Source organism: Artemia franciscana, unplaced genomic scaffold (assembly GCF_032884065.1).
Source record: "Artemia franciscana unplaced genomic scaffold, ASM3288406v1 Scaffold_1422, whole genome shotgun sequence".
Classification (NCBI taxonomy): domain Eukaryota; kingdom Metazoa; phylum Arthropoda; class Branchiopoda; order Anostraca; family Artemiidae; genus Artemia; species Artemia franciscana.
The window spans coordinates 55,672-74,086 of record NW_027062824.1 but is presented as its reverse complement, the minus strand read 5'-3'; the positions used below and the strand labels follow the sequence as shown (position 1 = coordinate 74,086).

The following is an 18,415-nucleotide window of genomic DNA, read 5'->3' as shown; positions in this document are numbered from 1 at the left end:
ATAACAGACGTCTCAAGTATGAATCTGAAATGGGGGGCACTTTGGAAGACGGAGGAGAATTTGTTATATATTTTCCAGAGGAACTCTCTTTTGACAGTTTTGGATACCCCTTTGACTCATTGTATTTCAAACAGTAACCTGTAGGCTTCCTCACATGGCTCCGTCTCACTTTTTAGGGCTATAATGAGAGAAAGATTGAGATGGTTAGGAATCGTTTTGTGGATGACACATTGTCAAAGATCGTCCTTTATGACCGTCTATCTTAGGCCAAACGAAAAGCAGGTTGTTTCTAGAAGGGGTGGAAAGGATTGTAAGAAAGGATTAAAAGGAAACTGTTACTTCTTGGGATGGTGTAAAGAGCGAAACTTCGAATAGATTGGGATCTAGGAGGACTGTGTGCAGATGTGTTAACCTCTGGGGGCATGATGCTGAATTGATGAATGGTGTATTTGATAAACCGTGTAATAGATAACGGTGAATTGATGAACGGTGTAAAGAGGGAAACTTTGAATAGATTGGGATCTAAGAGGGCTATGTGCAGATGTGTTGACCTCAGGGGCATGATGCTGAATTGAATTGCTAGTAGTTATAGTTGGAGTGATTTATTTAAATTGAAACACCTTTCAGTTTCTCCTCTGTTCCTATGTAGGGCGTCTTCATTATGTAATGTAAGGGAGTGTGTTTTAGCACCGCAAGGGCTGTGTACCCGACCAGAAAGGTAATCTGCCATGGAAAGAATAGCTGACTTTATTTAATTTTTTATGTGCCTGTCTTAAAGCATCTTCAAGAAAAACATCTTGAAACGGAGTTTATTTAGAAAAATCATTTGACTAAAAAAAAAACTTTTCGTTAATTTTTTGGGTTCAAAATTCATTTAGTAGAACCAAACAGATTTGAAAAGACACATGGCATATGCTTAGGGAATAATTTAATTCGCTTATAATATCTGTTTTTTTTCCTCAATTTTATGTTAAAGTGTTTTGACTAGCTAGGAATAACATTGCAAGGCCAAGCGTTTTCAAAATGCTAATGTTTTTAATCTAACATAGTTGCCAGTCAATAGCTGCGTGATATCGTATTGTATACTGAAAACTCATGTAGAAACCTGTCATCAATGGAAGTTAGACCCCTCGGTCCTGCGCTAACTGCTCATTGGCTAATTTTTAACTCCTCTTGACGGTTCATAATAATGCAAATCATAAGATAAAAATGTTTTCATATAGTTTTGTTTTTGACTAAGGATTCTTTATCTTCTAAAATGTATTTTTGTTGATTGTTTTTGCTGATCACGCCTTTTTGGAAGAAATGTATGAGGCTATTAACCATTTCGTATAGTAGGAAGCACTAGTGCCTTGTGAATTTTGGTCAGTTTATTGGCCTGCTATCATGCAGCTTGTACCTACTTATTTGCCAAGACTAGCAACAGATAATGTGGTTCGTCGCAAATGTGCCTTTTTTTGGGGGGGGGGGGCGGGTCATAAATCCATGGCTTGCCGATTAAGTTTAAATGGGCATTTTTTCTTTCTTAATTTTTTTTTTCAGCGTGTGATTCATCAAAAGCTATTCAATTAACTACTTTCTTCGAAGTTATTTCCTGACCACAAATTAATTCCAAGACATAATATTGCCGTCAAATGTTAATTTTCATTAATCAACCAAGGTGGTTCATTGGCGCACCACAAAAGGACTATTCACAAGCTTTGCATTGTTTATCCTTCAGAAAGCCCCCTCTTCAATAACAGTTCAAATCTCCTTTTAACTAAGTGGCATCCTCCTGAGGCACCAAAACTCCATGCAATCGTATAAACCCTGTTGTATCACTAGCTGAGTCTATCTGTAACATCTATATGTGAATATCGGCCTTTCAGGTAGAAAGTGTCAGCAGGATCCTATTAGAACATGTCTTGGGAGACAAGATTTCAGCTTGGTGTGTTGCAAGTATTGTGTTGCGAGAGCAACACTTTGGTTATGCAAATTGGCATTCCAAAAGTAAACTAAAGTATAAAAATGAAAACAAGCTGTATTTATACTGAACAAAATAATAACTTCCGGGTCACATCAAGATTCTGGTCCATTGACTTGGAGGGTTCATTAACTGTCTTGACCTCCTTAATATTTCGTTGAATAAAGGTGGTACAATCTTCTTTTCTGCTAATTAAAAATGAAATGTTGCTGAATGTGTCTATATCAAAGAGATTTCACAATAAAGTTGATTAATTTAGTGTTTCTGGGGCAATTTTGTTTGTTAGTTAGTTGGTTTACAGAATTTTTTCTGGGGCAATAACTTTTTCCAGCTAGTTGGAAAAGGAAATGTTTTCTGGGGCAAAATTTTTCATCAGCTAGCTGGTTAATAAAATTTTTTCTGGGGAAAAGCTACTTGCCAACTAGATGGTTAATGGAAGTGTTTCTGGGGCAATGTTTGTTTCTAGCTAGTTGGAAAGAAAGTGTTGCTGAAGAGAAATTACTTGTCAACTAGTTGGAAAAGGAATAGTTTTCTGGGGCAAAGTTTTTCATCAACTAGTTGGTTAATAAAAAATTTTCTGGGGAAAAGTTACTTGCCAACTGGATGTTTAATAGAATTGTTTCTGTGGAAATGTTTGTTTCTAGCTAGTTGGAACGAAAGTGTTGCTGGGGAGGAATTCCTTGTCAACTAGTTGGTAAAGGAATAGTTTTCTGGGGCAAATTTCCTTGTGAACTAGTTGACAAATTTAAATATTGCTTTAGAGATTGCCAAATTATCCAGCTAAATGGCAAAAATATTTGTATCTATAGAGAGATTGGATATTACCTTTTTATATAGGCTTACATGCTGTGCTTTCCCCCACCCCCCTGATGTGCAGATATATAGCCCAAATTTGTTTCTAAACTATTACAGATTTGCAATTTCAAATATCCTATTATTTTGTAAAAAACAACCAAAAATGCATGCTTTAATTGAAATTTCAACAACAAGGAAGAAGAAAACGCCATAACATTGATACAATTTATTTATTCAATTTAATTGTGGAAAATCAGTGCTTGTGGATAATATAACATTAAAAAAAATGGATTTATAGTGAAACAGTAAGCTTGAGTCCAATGTTATAAAGTTTAAGACCAATGTTTTAAGCCTTTTTTATATCCCATATTTAGGTCATTTTTAAGAGGTCAAAAAGTGCTTAAATCTGGATTTCCAGTAGAAGCGATTATTATATTTCTAAAGAGCATAAAAAAGGCATCAAGTGGTATATTCACTTTATACAAAAGCCAGTAATACTGTTTGCTATAAATTTACCATTATGAAGACAAGTTTGTGGGTTTCTTTTAAAGAGTCTGAAATTCTGTTGGAATGATGTCATAGCAAAATAACCACCCTTTTTGAAGGTTTTTATGCTCATTTTAAAAATTTCTGCAAATTTGTTGTCAGGATAGGCCTAACATTTTACTATTAGCCTAACACTATTGAAAATAGTAATTTGCATTTGTAATCAGCTCCAAATGGTAGCCTAATTGTTTCTCACTAGCCAAATTTTTTAGAAAAACTTTTTGAACAAAGGGCTCAGAGTGGAATTTGCCCCAGAAGCAATTATTTAATTGTGAAAAGGTATAAAAAGAGGTATCAAGAGCTGAATTATCTTTCATTCTAGCTAAATTGTTTTGTAAACTACAAATTACCCAAATCAGAAACTCACCTCAATTGGTATTTTTTCTCCTCTGACCATGTAAATAAAGAAATTTTGATCTTCTGGGGGGTCATATGCCCCTAGAACCAGCCTTTGAACCTGCACATGGTCAAATCTAGCCAACACTGACAGACATTGAGTCTATTAATTGTTGAATATATTAAAAACATTGTAGTTTATTCTACATTGGGAGCTAACAATTAGATTCAATCATTTAATATAAACCAGAAACTAGCAAACTTACTAAACAACCAGTTTGAAGTGAATATATCACAGTTTATATTATTGACTTACTAATAAATTGAACATACCACTTGAGGCCTTTTTTATGCTCTTTACAAATATAATAATTGCTGTTACTGCAAATTCAAATTTAGGCACTTTTTGAGCTCTTAAAAATGAAGAATTTGCAATTAAAGTATGATTTATAGGTTGTTTTCAGACAAAATTAAACTATATCTTCTCAGTGGCAAAATTATATATAATGAGATTAGTTAGGGTTAGGTTAGGCCAAAAAGTGCTTAAATTTGAATTTGCAATAGAAGTGATTATTATATTTATAAAGAGCATGAAAAAAGGCAGCAAGTGGTATGTTTACTTTATTGGTAATTCAATAATATGAACCATGATATATTTACCCATTTTGCTTCCATGTTCACAACAGAACCAGATAGTTAGCCTCCACCCACTAGTAAGTCAATAATATGAACCATGATATATCTACCCAGTTTGCTTCCATGTTCACAACAGAACCAGATAGTTAGCCTCTACCCACTAGTAAGTCAATAATATGAACCATGATATATCTACCCAGTTTGCTTCCATGTTCACAACAGAACCAGATAGTTAGCCTCCACCCCTCTTAAATATGACATATCATTTCCCATGAGCACAGCTGTTAACACTGCATCTATGGTGGAAAAGAGGCTTAAAACCTTGATGCCAACAAACCAGCCAGTCCCAATGGAATCTACCCATGGTTGCTCAAACAAAGACCACCAAGATTTCCCCTGTTTTGTACCATGTGTTTCAAATAAAAAAACAAACTAAAAATCAAATCAGTCATACAATACAGCTGCAATTAGGTGTTTTTATGGCACTTGGTATTAACCAAGTGACATATAGCAATTGCAAATTCTGTTGGTCTGTCTGTCAGTCTGTTTGTCTGTCGGTCCCAGTTTTGCTACTTTAGGCACTTCCAGGTAAGCTAGGACAATGAAATTTGGCAAGCGTATCAGGGACCGGACCAGATTAAATTAGAAATAGTCGTTTTCCCGATTTGACCATCTGGGGGGGAGTGGGGGGCCGGTTAATTTGAAAGAAAAATAGAAAAATTGAAGTATTTTTAACTTATGAGCGGGTGATGAGATCTTAATGAAATTTGGTGTTTGGAATGATATTGTGTCTCAGAGCTCTTATTCTAAATCTTGCCCCGATCTGATGACATTAGGGGGAGTTGGAGGGGGGGAACCTAAAATCTGGGAAAGCACTTAGAGTGGAGGGATTGGGATGAAACTTGGTGGGAAAAATAAGCACAAGTCCTAGATACATGATTGACATAACCAAAACGGATTCGCTCTCTTTGGGGTAGTTTGGGGGGGGGGGGTAATTCTGACAAAATAGAAAAATGAGGTATTTTTAACTTACGAATGGGTGATCGGATCTCAAAGAAATTTGATATTTATAAGGATATTGTGTCTCAGAGCTCTTATTTTAAATCCTGAACAGACCTGGTGACATTGGGGGGGGGGGGGGAGGGGGAAACCTAAAACTTTGAAAACACTTAGAGTGGAGGGATTGGGATGGAAATTGGTGGGAAAAATAAGCACAAGTCCTAGATACATGATTAACATAACCGGGACGGATCCGATCTCTTTGGGGTAGTTGGGAGGGGGTAATTCTGAAAAATTAGAATAAATGAGGTATTTTTAACTTACGAACGGGTAATTGGATCTCAATAAAATTTGATATTTAGTAGGATATCGTGTCTCAAAGCTCTTATTTTAAGTCCTGACAGGATCTGGTGACTTTGGGGGGAGTTTGGGGTGGAGAAACCTAAAATCATGGAAAACGCTTAAATTGGAGGGATCAGGATGAAACTTGGTGGGGAAAATAAGCAGAAGTCTTAGATACGTGATTTACATTATTGGAACGGATCCGCTCTATTGGGGGGGGGGGAGTTAATTCAGAAAAAATTGAAAAAATGACGTATTTTTAACTTACAAAGGAGTGATCGGATCTTCATGAAACTTCATATTTAGAAGGACCTCGTGACTCAGATCTCTTATTTTAAATCTCAACTGGATCCAGCGTAATTGGGGGGGGGGCAGTTGAGGGGAACCCGAAATCTTAGAAAATACTTAAAGCGGTGAGATCAGGATGAAACTAGATGGAAAGAACAAAAACCAGTCTAAGACACGTGACTGACATAATCGGACCGGATCTGCTGTCTTTGGTGGAGCTGGTAAGAGGGGGGGGGGGGTAATTTTGAAAATTGAGGTATTTGTAACTTACAAAAGGGTGACCAGATCTTAATGAAATTTGATATTTAGATGGGTCTTGCGCTTTAAAGCTCAAATTTTAAATTCCGACCTGATCTTGTGACATTGGGGGGAGTTAGAGTGAGAAACCGGAATTCTTGGAAGACGTGAAAATTGGGGTATTTTTATTTTACAAATAGGTGATCGGATCTTAGTGAAATTTGATATTTAGAAAGAATTCATGTCTCAGAGCTCGTATTTCAAATCCCGACCAGATCTTTTGACATTGGGGGGAGTTGGAGGGGGAAATCTTTGAAAACACTTGGAGTGGAGGAATCGGGATGAAGCTTGGTGGATAGAATAAGCAAATGTCATTGATACGTGATTGACGGAACCGTACTAGATTTGCTCTCTTTGGGGGAGTTGGGGGGGAGGGGTTCAGTGATTTGGCGAGTTTGGTGCTTCTGGACGTGCTAGGACGATAAAAATTGGTAGGCGTGTCAGGGAGCTGCACAAATTGACTTGATAACGTCGTTTTCCCAGATTCGACCATCTAGGGCTCTAAAGGGAGAGGAAAAATTGAAAAAAATTAGGTATTTATAACATACGAGTGGGTGATCGGATCTTAATGAATTTTGATATTTAGAAGGACATCATGACTCAGAGCTCTTATTTTAAATCCTGACCAACATTAAGCCTCTTATTTTCCTTTTAAATCAATCTATTGATTCATTGAATTTTGCTAGAGCTCATACCATATGATCTCTTGGCTCTTAGCTCTTCTTGCCTTGTCACAAGTGCCATATGAGCTCTTAGCTCTTGTTTCTTTTTGGTAACCTTTGTTATGACCCAATTGTCTAGTTGCTTTCCAGTGAGTTTCTTTAAGAAAAACAAAATCAAATTATCAAATGGTGAATAAGTTTATCAGCCATCTCAGGAGCCTAAATAAATGTTAAAGTAACCATTCTTCTCAGAAACAGAAATTAGTATGCCTCCTTGCTGGAGGAAGCTAATGCAAAAGCAACCACCAGAACACAATTTTTGAAATCTCTTTTATTGCTTTTAAACTTATATTTTGCAAAAAAATTTTACACCAGCCACAAACATACCCAAGAGTTACCTATGCAAACTTTAGGATTCAGCCTATACTGTTTAAATGAACAAAAAAAGGTAAATTTTGAAAATCTGCCTTTAGCTGCACTGAGCTATGACAAGTAACATGTTGAGAGATTTTTTATACTTTACATCAATTAATATAGAAGAAAGGCAACAAAAAACAAAACAATGACATATATGCTTACTTAGCAGAATCAGTTAATAAAGGAAGTGAAAAAAAAAAAATGAATATAGAAAAAAGAAAAGAAACGAAAAACAATAAAAGCAAAATAATGATATATCTGCTTATGTACTAAAATCAATTAATAACTGAATATAGTAAAAAAAAAAGAAAAAAAAAAGAAAAAAAGAGAAAAACATACCAAACCAATCAAAGCAAGTGGAATATATAAATTGAAAAAAGAGAGAAAAGGAAAGAGGTACCTGCATTTTGGGTATTGGAAGTGGTCAGTCGGGAGGACATTAACAAATTTTTAAACATAAAATATCAGGATATTAACAATTTTTTCAAAATTCTTTTGAAACTACCAAACGAGTGACATTCTTGAGCTGAATCCGGTAGGCTGTTCCAAACTTTATGACAAGCAGTTAATGGATTAAAGTCAGATCTCACCAATGGAGTAAACAAAATATTAATATTCCTTGAATTGCAAAGGTGATGCATAGACATATCACTGACGAAAGAAGGAGTAGTTTGTAGGGCTGAGGGAACATCACCATGAAGTTGATGAAAAGTGAATGACGCACAAGAAAGAATGTAGAGTGACCGCAAATCAAGTAAAGGGCTAGTTAGGTTAGTTGTAGAACAATTGGTTTCCTGTATAAGCCTTCTTGCTTTATCATACGACTTAGATAGTGGTTTCAGAAAAGAAGAAAAAGTTGACATCCATATAGTAGGGCAATAAGAGACGTAGGATTGAACTAAGCAATGGAACAGAATTTTTAAAACTGATCCAGGAAAAATATGTTTTAGTTTCCTCAAAATTCCAAGACTCCTTGAGATCTTCATATTAATTAGTCCAATATGATGCTTGAACGAAAGGTTCTCATCTAGAAGAATACCGAGGAATCGGACATATCGATCCTTAGGTCTACTGAGAGAACCCCTAGAAAGGTGGATATCAGTTAACTGAGAGCACACCAGAGAAATATGGGAAAAAATTAAAAAACTTGACTTAGCAACATTTAGGGCAAGGCAATTAGCATCAAACCAGAGAACGACTCTCAAAGAGGTTCACTACTTTAGGAAGCATCTCAGACTCAGTTCAAACTGCAGTACAAATAGTACTGTCATCAGCGAAGGCAACGAGAGTGTCCTCATCCTGCGAAAGTGAAGGATTTTTTTTTGCATTGAAAGATTCAGGATGACATAGGCGACAGCAAACTAAGGGTTTCTGCTTTTTAACCGCAACTATAAGGTCATTAACATAAATCAAAAACAGAAATGGACCAAGAACAGAACCTTGAGGCACACAAACTCAACTTCAGACAAAAAGCTGGAAAGAGAATCGACAGAGATAGTTCTACTGGACAAATAGGAACCAAACCAAGAATGAGCCTGTCCTCTTACACCAATGTGTGATAGCTTATAAAGAAGAATCCCATGAGTTAAGGAGTCAAAAGCCTTACGGACATCCAGGAATACTGCCGCAGGGATCAAACCAGAGTCAAGCGCGGTGTTGAGAAACTTTAAAAGCGTTAAACATGCATGTTCCGTAGAATGTTTAGCTTGGAAGCCAAACTGAAAATCATGAAAAAAACTTTTAGCCTCTATAAAAGCTTGTAGTCGGGAAAGCATAGTCTTTTCAAATTTTTTTACTAAAAACAGACAGCAAGGATATAGGTCGATAATTGGCTGGATCATTTCGAGGCCCACCTTTATATAAAACAATTACTTTAGCTCGTTTAAGAGAACTGGGGAAAATCCCATTTTCAAAAGATTTATAAGCTTCGTCAATGGAGAAATAATTGAAGGAACAATGAACTTAACTACCATAGTTGGAATGCAGTCAGGGCCAGACGCCAAAGAACTATTCAAGCTATTTACAATCCTGGCTACTTCAACCTCAGAAGTAGGATACAAGACCATCGACTTGTGACAAGGCGGACCAAGATAAGATTTATAATCTGGTTGTGACAGCAAAGACCTGACTGAAGAAGCTGTAGTTTTCCCAACATTAGCAAAAAATGATGTAAATGCTTCCAGGACAGATGGAACGCCCTCAACAACCGCATCACCAACCACAAGACTCGGAGGGATAGAGGGAGCTGGAGAAGAACCTTTAAGAACGGAATTAATCACCTGCCAAGTCTTACAAATATCCTTCCCACAATCTAAGAAAATCTTAGAATAATAAAGGAATTTGGCCTTCCGGGACAAAGAGTTAAAAATATTCCTGTAGAGTTTGAACTGCTGAAGACGTGTAGAATTCGAACATGGCTTTGCTGACTTAAAAGCTTTCCAAAGATTATTTTTTCTTCTCTAACTCTTTAGAAGGCCAGGTGTCATCCATGGTTTAAATGGAATGGATCTTTTTGACCTTGAATTAGAGGGGTTTAGAGCACATACTTCAAAAATCGACGCTTTCACTGACTCATAAAAAGAATCAAACTTCGAACAAAAATCACTATCCTCATTAAAAATATTCCATGTCTTCTCAGCTAAATGGGATCTGAGGCGGATTAAATTATTCAGATCAAACCTAAAAGAAGCTGTTGGAGTATTCCTACTCAACTTTATTTTAGAGTTAAAAGTGGAAAATACAGGAAAATGGTCAGAAATATCACTCACTACAACAGAATTCTGAACCACACTAAGAGACGAAAAAATATTATCAATTAAAGACGCTGACGTATCAGTTAAGCGTGTCGGAATACAGGTTGTTGGTAGAACCACAGCAGTGAGCATAGTTGAGAGGAAATCCACCGTAATAGAGGACGCCACATCAATCAGATTTATGTTAAAGTCTCCCATTATTACTAGTTCACACGAACTTCTCCCTATTAAATCCAAAACCTCATCAAGGACATGAAGAAAAGAAGAGACGGATCCACTCGGAGATCTATAAACATTACCAATTATCAAAACTTTGTTTTGTAATTTAATTTCAATAAACTGGGATTCAAAAACCCCCTCATCATTCCTTGACAAATCGTTTCGAACGAAATAGGGAATAACATTGGAAATATACAAGACTAGACCACCCTTTGCCATCTTTCTGCGATTTAGTTGTTCCATTTTATAACCGGGTATATCAAGAAACATTTCATTATTAGAATTCAGAAAGGTCTCACATAACCCGACAACATCAGGTTGTCCATCAGAAACTATCTGCCTCAATTCATCAATCGATGAACATAGTGCCCGAGTATTGAGTTGAAGGACTGAAAAATTATCATCTCGTCTAGTAGCCCAATTTAAATTTGAAACATACTTACTAGTATTTGAATGGGAAAAATTTAAGGAATTGTTTTGAATTTGACCAATAGAATTATTAACAATACTCAAAACATCTATTGGATTACTTTGCAATTGAAGTAGACGTCCATCAAGGGAGTAAACATCCCCAGAGCCTGGGCTAGAAAAAATCGTAGGACCTAAAGAGATGGTGTATCATACCTGCACAACAACAAACAGAAAAAACAAAAAAACGAGGCTATAAGCGAACAAAAAACGAAAAAATGGTGAAAATATAACGACTTTTAACTATTAGCACAAATATTAAGCAATATCGTCGATAGACCATAAGTGACGTAGATAAGAATCACTAGCTAGACGCACATTCGACCTTGGTTAGACCACACTTGCTTATTCCCATATTTATCCCGTGCTAAGGTCAGAACATCACGTCTTTGTTTTGTCAGATTTTCAGACACAAAATTCCAGTGCGAGCTAATTTTGACTTTTCTTTGAACACTTTAGAAGCAAGGTCTTTAGACTTGAATGTTACAACTACAGGAGCAATTGCATCATGTTTACTATTACCTTTGCTTATATTTAATCTTTTAACTTCTATCACATCTTGATTTGATATTTCAAGCTCCATTCTGTTTGACACTATATCAAAAACCATCAACTTCAAGTCACTATTGGGAGGTTGCTTAACCCCATTGAACATGATACTATTTAATCTCTTTTCTTGTTCATACTCATCAAGCTTTTGCTCTGCAACTTTAATCCGTTCATCCATAAATGAACATTGATTTTTTAAATGTTTTAAATGATCAGACAAAGCAACAAATTTCGGCTCGAATTCAACAACTAATGCTCTGTAAATTTCACTTGAAATCGAAGAGCTTTGTGCTTTGATTGCACTAACTGTGTCCTTAGAAAATGACTGTTTGCCTCCAACAGATGCCAATTTTTCATCTAATCTCTGATCTATTTTCTGAGCAAGGTTTTCCATGACAGACTGAATTTCTTGTTCCGTCGCTGTAATCTTGTTAATAAGAGAGGTTGATCCCAACGACTTATTCAAAATGATATTTTCAGAAGCTTGTCCTTTAAGTTTGTCTTTGCATAATTCTATATAAATGTCTGGTTTCATCACAAGCTCTTCAAACGCTCCCTTTACACCTTTTTTAGAGTTTTTCATAGCCTCAGTTTATTGCATTCAAAATCAAAAATTTGGACGAGCTGGGTATCATGTGTACCATAACAGAAAAGTAGATACTTGTAATTTCTAGTTTATATATATATATATATATATATATATATATATATATATATATATATATATTTATATATATATATATATATATATATATATATATATATATATATATATATATATATATATATATATATATATATATATATATATGTATATATATACATATATATATATATATATATATATATATATATATATATATATATATATATATATATATATATATATATATATATATATATATATATATATATATGTATATATATATATATATATATATATATATATATATATATATATATATATATATATATATATTGACATTTTTACATGTCATGATGAGGGATATGTGGTAAACAGCCCAGATATTATGAGCAACTTAAAAAATATTGGGATATAGGCTAGTCAGGTGAAAAACATAGGTTTCTGCTGTTCTGGCAATATTTACTATTGATCTCCCCATGGATTTCTCTTCCCTCCTCTCCTTTTTCTTCAACTATAACTATTGTGCATTAGTTAGAGGTGTATATTTCCCTTGTTCTACCATTATTTTCAATTAGTGAAAGAACCCTGCCAATAATTTCCATCTCAAATTTGTCAGTCCTTTTGTGCAACTTTTTGTTGGATTGTTCCTCTTTTCTCTGGACCTTCCTGTAAGCGGTGTCTTCTCCCCCAGTAGAGTGGTAAGTTGTGTATAATTTATTATTTTAATGTCGAGTATGCTCCTGATGATTAAGTTCTGATTTATTTTCTTTCTGTTAGTATATGAATTCTTTAAAGAATTCTCGAGCGCTTTTGTTCCATACTTTTGACAACATGCTTAGAAGCTCGTGATTTGTTTTTTAAGGACTTACTTTCCCTTTCTAAAAGTGATCTAAACGTGTCCAGTCTAATTGTTTGTGTCCAAACTACTACTTTATAAGTAAGCCGATCTTTTTAATTCTATTAATCGGACATTTTCCTGTTCAGTAGGCAGTATCTACGTCAATTAATCAACTTCAAATCTTAACTAAATATAGAAATACTGAGTTCCTATAAATCTCAAAATATCGTTTTCCTTAATGTAACTTTTTAATCCAATAATTTATAGTGGCCAACTCAAAAATTGCCGCTTTACAAAAAATAAATCTGTTTCACCAATTCACTATTTCGGCGAAGAATCTCAATTTTTCAATATCAACCAGCAGGTTTATAATAAAAATGCCGAATTTTTAACCTCGGAAATCACCGGTTTCCTCTAAGAGACAAGCTTCACACCTCCCTGCACAGCCAATAACATAATATCTAACTAGGCAGACTACAACTAAAAGACATAGGCCTACTTCATAATATCCTCGTCAAGCTCACAATAAATTCAAAATAGTTCGCCTAAAATATCAACTGTCTGAATTTATTACACTTGTGAAAAATTTGGCTCTTTTTTAATCTTAAAAACGTGTATAGACGATTTTCGTGCTTGTTGCATCGATTCCTTTTAGGCTATACCTATGAATACTTCTCTTTCCTCGAAAACGTTGTAGTTGTTGCAATGGGTTATTCCTTACTTTGGCCAAATCTTCTAAATTTTAGATAAATTAAGAATGTATTTAATTTCGGGGTATTTGGGTAACTCAAATAGACAGTTCTTCCAGGCTAAATTAGCATGTATCTTCAGAAACGTGGGTTTGAATTGCTGCCATCAGTATTAGAGGTAGGAAGACAGGGCCAGGGTTGTTCGAGGGCTCTCCCTTTACGCTCAATGGAACCCAACCTAAATAACGGTTATATATTTCTAGCCCACTAGATCCTCTCTGGAAGAAGACACATCTCTCAGAAAGTCTTCCATCCACGTCCCCTCTTACGCGTCACTTTGGATCCCTATCCTTGGTATTAGATTGGAGAGGGGAAGAGAAAGCCTTCCAATATCACGGAATGGTAACCTTGTTTATATTTACAAAAGTGGCTCAATCTTTAAAGCCCCCCTCTCTCTCTCTTAGAAGATGTCTTAAAATTCTTATTTTCGTATACTTAGCTAATTGAAGAAATCTCCATAGACATTTAGTAATTGCCGGTCAAAAATATTAAAAAGTGGCTAAAAGAAAGGACAGAAAAGACATTGATGATTATTCATTCGAATCACAAACAAACAATTTTGGCTCAAAGGGAGCCAAAATGCTATTTAGGGACACTCTGATATTGATTTAATAGGAATATCGATTTAACATTTACGAAAAATTAATTGATAAACTTCTCAATTCAGAGGCAGTAATACTGCAATGTGGAGCATGCGTTCCTAATGATGCACTTAGTTCATACAAAAAGAGGGTTACCGACTTACCGTATACATTTATTATTTGACATATAAAAAGGCACTGGAGCTTTGAATTATCAATCAAATCATTTCTATCGCAAGTCTTTGTGACTGTTCCTCCTATATAACAAGGCTAAGATGGAAACATGGATGATGTATTGCTCTCTACTAGAACTGCCCCGATACCTAGACTATGGTTTATTTTCCCTTTCTTATGCATTTGACTGTTTCTATTCTTTTATTGAAAACACAGGGAGACACTTTGCTCTCTACTACGTCACCACTAACACACAGATTATTGTAATAACAATACGGTACTTCTCAATATTCGCTTTTTATGTTTGTATGCCTGTATCTATGGCTTTGCTAAATAATGTGTTATTGCTTTGTTTGAATAGTTGCTGCTAAGGTAACACTTTTTTGCAGTGCTTTCTTTGCTAAATGACAAATCTACATTTCTTAAACTGGAATTTACTTGTTGCAGCTTACTATGGATAACAATCTTATAAATCATCGTGCAGCTGAGGATGGTTCAGTTCTTCATGAAAACCTTGAAGGTCGGGACATGTCAAAGGTATTGTTTTGTATAAAAGGTGTTTCAAGTTACGATTCGTAGGTTATGGGGGCCTACTTTAGTCACAACTATGTCCCTTTTTGTTCGTTTTTATTATAAAAGCTTGTCTTTAGTTTTGCTAACTCCTGTTTTTTTTCTTTTTTTCTGCAAAAGCCACCAAGCATATAACTGGTGTGACTTGTTCAGTTTACCAATCATTATTCTCTGTTCTGTGGAATTTTTTCTTTTAAATGAGCTTTTAAGGAGCTTAATTAATTTAAGGAGCTTGAAGTAAAAATTGCACTAATAAGATTTTCAGTCAAATAATCATATTGTTTTCATGTTTAGTTTATTTTGATTCTGTCCTTAGTCTCTACAAGAGAAAAGAAGGACAAAGGCAAACTACACATAGGGACTCTAATTCACCTTCTATTAAGATAACACAGAAGGCTCAGAAAGAAACTTGCTTTTGAAATAAAAGTAGGCTTAAAGGGGACATTTTCATTGTATGTTTGAAAGATACACTGCCGAACCAGATTGTTGATAACATCCTTATTAAGTTTTACTGTATTGACCCTCAATCAATTTGTCTCGTATGGAGATGGGATCAAAGGGAACAATGTCATTTATTTTTGGCTATTTGCTTACACCTCTGGGTTTGGCAGTTAGAGGCCCATGTTCTTTAGTTTACATACAACTTTGGAATTGGCTTAGAAAAGATCTGCCTAAAAATTAAGAAGTGACTCGGATTTGTGAAAAAAAAATTATCAAAGCTACTATTTGGAATGAGGGATTCACAGACATGAAAAAGCTTAAGGTATTCAAGCGCTCCGACCTCCACACCTAAACAAAGTGTCGGAATTGTCGGAGGGAAAATACTTACAAAAAGTGTATCTGAAAGCTAATGCACTGGTTTGGTAACTGTTTTATTTGAACAGAGACTAAACTAGATCTTCGTTGCATGGACAACGTGAGGTGTTGCGGCAACCTTTGTTCGGCTTCGCCGAGTAAAATGTTGCGAGAGCAACACTTTGGTTTTGTTTCCTTGCTTTGATTAAAAGTTGAAGTTATTAATCTGTAAGGATCTTAAAATATATACTAGGTATACCAACTCGCAAAAGTTGCAAACCCTTCATGGCTGAAGATGATTGAAGCCTAACAGCCAATTATTACTTAAAAGTCCCCTAAATGTCTTACCACTGGAACAAAATTGGTCTTACCATCAAATACACCGGAAACAAATAATAGGTACACCAACTAGTAAAAGTTGCGAACCCCTCATTGTCGAAGATGGTTATGAGCTAACAGCCGACTGCTACTTAAAACTCCCCTATGGGTCTCACAATTGATATCGGCCTGTTTTTGGTTTCAGTGTGTACCTTGCTACTGAAGTTGTCAACCCCTTTAAGCTTTCAAAGTGGTATATCTCATGAATGAATTTTTCTACCAAAAAATGGATGAAATATACTTTGATCAGCTCATCAAGAGCTATCGACTCCCGTCGAAAAAAAATCTGTCTGTCTTAGTTCAAAAGTTTACTTTTTTGCCGTAGGCCAAGTTTCTAACGTCATCACTTAGAAAGGAGCAAAGAATATACTCTAATTTCTTTAACAATGAGAGAACTTTTAAAGTTTGAGAGGCACATCTAATACCATTTCTGTATCGGCCTATTTTGGTTTCAGTGTGTACCTTACTACTGAAGTTGTCAACCCCTTTCAACTTTCAAACTGATATATCTTATGAAGAAATTTTTCTACCAAAAAATGGATGACATATACTTTGATCAGCGTATCAAGAGCTATTGTTTGCCGTCGAAAATCTATCTATCTTAGTTCAGAAGTTTATTTTTTTGTCGTAGGCCAAGTTTCTAAACTCTGATTTCTTTAGTAATTAGAGAACTTTTAAAGTTTCAGATGTACATCTGATACCATTTCTCTATCGCAATCCCAAGTGTAAAAAAACGAATGATAAACTCAGTTGAAATAACGAACAGAAATGGGTTGAAACAATATATTTTTGGCCCCAGGCAAGATTTATACGAAGCTCTCCAACCGCAAAGGTATAAGCCTTACCACTTTCTAGGAATTAAATAAAAAAAAACAAGTTTTTTTTAATGAAAGTAAGGAGCGACATTAAAACTAAAAACGAACAGAAATTACTCCGTATATGAAAGGGGCTTTTCCTCCTCGACACCCCGCTCCTTACGCTAAAGTTTTTTATTGTTTTAAAAAGTAGAGTTGCGAGAAAGAATCAAACTTTAGCGCAAGGAGCGGGGTGTCGAGGAGGAAAAGCCCCTTTCATATACGGAGTAATTTCTGTTCGTTTTATGTTTTAATGTCGCTCCTTACTTTCATTAAAAAAAACTTGTTTTTTATTTATTTAATTTCTGAAAGTTTTTGAATTAATGCATGTCTGGTTTTGGCTCTCCGTACATAAATTGCTAAAATGAAATTTGCATATTAATTCTTTTTTTGGCTAAATGGCTTTCTCTTAGTTTTGATCAGACGATTTTGAGAAATAAGGGGTGGGGAAGGAGGTCTAGTTGCCCTCCAATTCTTCGGTTACTCAAAAAGGCAACTAGATCTTTTAATTTTTAACGAATGTTTTTATTAGTAAAAAAAAACGTAACTTAAGAATTAACTTACGTAACAAACGTACATAACTTACGTTACGTTTTATCCCAATTCTTTAAGAATGACCCCTGAATCAGAAAGGCCGTAGAATAAATAGTTGAAATTATTTAAAAAAATTTTAGCATTAAGAGCGAAGTATTTATCTCCCCCTAAATACCTCGCTCTTTATTCTAAAGTATTTTTAGAACCCTTCATATGCGTAATAATCTCTGTTCGTTTTAAGTTTTAATGCTTCTCCTTACTTTCAATTGAAAAACCTTTTTCATGTTTATATTTTCCTTGTTTTTTTTTATAGTAATGCTAGAAACTCCTGCGCCCTTTTCATTGAATTTCTCTTCCCCCATGAAATACTCCTCCAAGGAAAGATATTCCCATATAGCCCCCTCCCCTGAACCCCACACCCAAACCAAAAAAATCCCCCTGATAACGTCGGCACACTTCCCAGTAACCATTACTGTATGTAAACATTGGTCAAAGTCTGTAACTTGCAGCCCCTCCCCCAGGGACTGTGGGGGGTAAGTCATCCCCAAAGACATAGTTATTATGGTTTTCGACTATTCGGAACAAAATGGCTATCTCAAAATTTTGATCCGTTGACTCTGGGAAAAAAATGAGCGTGGGAGGGGGCCTAGGTGCCCTCCAATTTTTTTGGTCACTTAAAAAGGGCACTAGAACTTTTCATTTCCGTTAGAATGAGCCCTCTTGCAACACTCTAGGACCACTTGGTCGATACGATGACCCCTGGGAAAAAAAAAAAAAAAAAAACAAAAAAAAAAAAAACAAATAAACACGCACCCGTGATTTGTCTTCTGGCAAAAAATACGAAATTCCACATTTTTGTAGATTGGACCTTGGAATTTTTTCTATAGGGTTCTCTGATACGCTGAATGCGATGGTGTAATTTTCGTTAAGATCCTATGACTTTTAGGGGGTGTTACCCCCTATTTTCCAAAATAAGGCAAATTTTCTCGGGCTCGTAACTTTTGATGACAAAGACTAAATTTGATG

The 18,415-nt window shown here is 35.3% G+C and overlaps 1 protein-coding gene across 1 annotated transcript in view; it reads left to right on the top strand.

Annotated features, from left to right (window-relative positions):
• LOC136042533 (eukaryotic initiation factor 4A-I-like) overlaps window positions 1-18,415 on the top strand; it is an 86,284-nt gene that overhangs the window by 19,155 nt on the left and 48,714 nt on the right. The window contains exon 5 of the mRNA XM_065727494.1: window positions 14,706-14,795. Within this exon, the coding sequence (XP_065583566.1) occupies window positions 14,706-14,795 (90 nt within the window). The remainder of the gene's footprint in view (window positions 1-14,705; window positions 14,796-18,415) is intronic.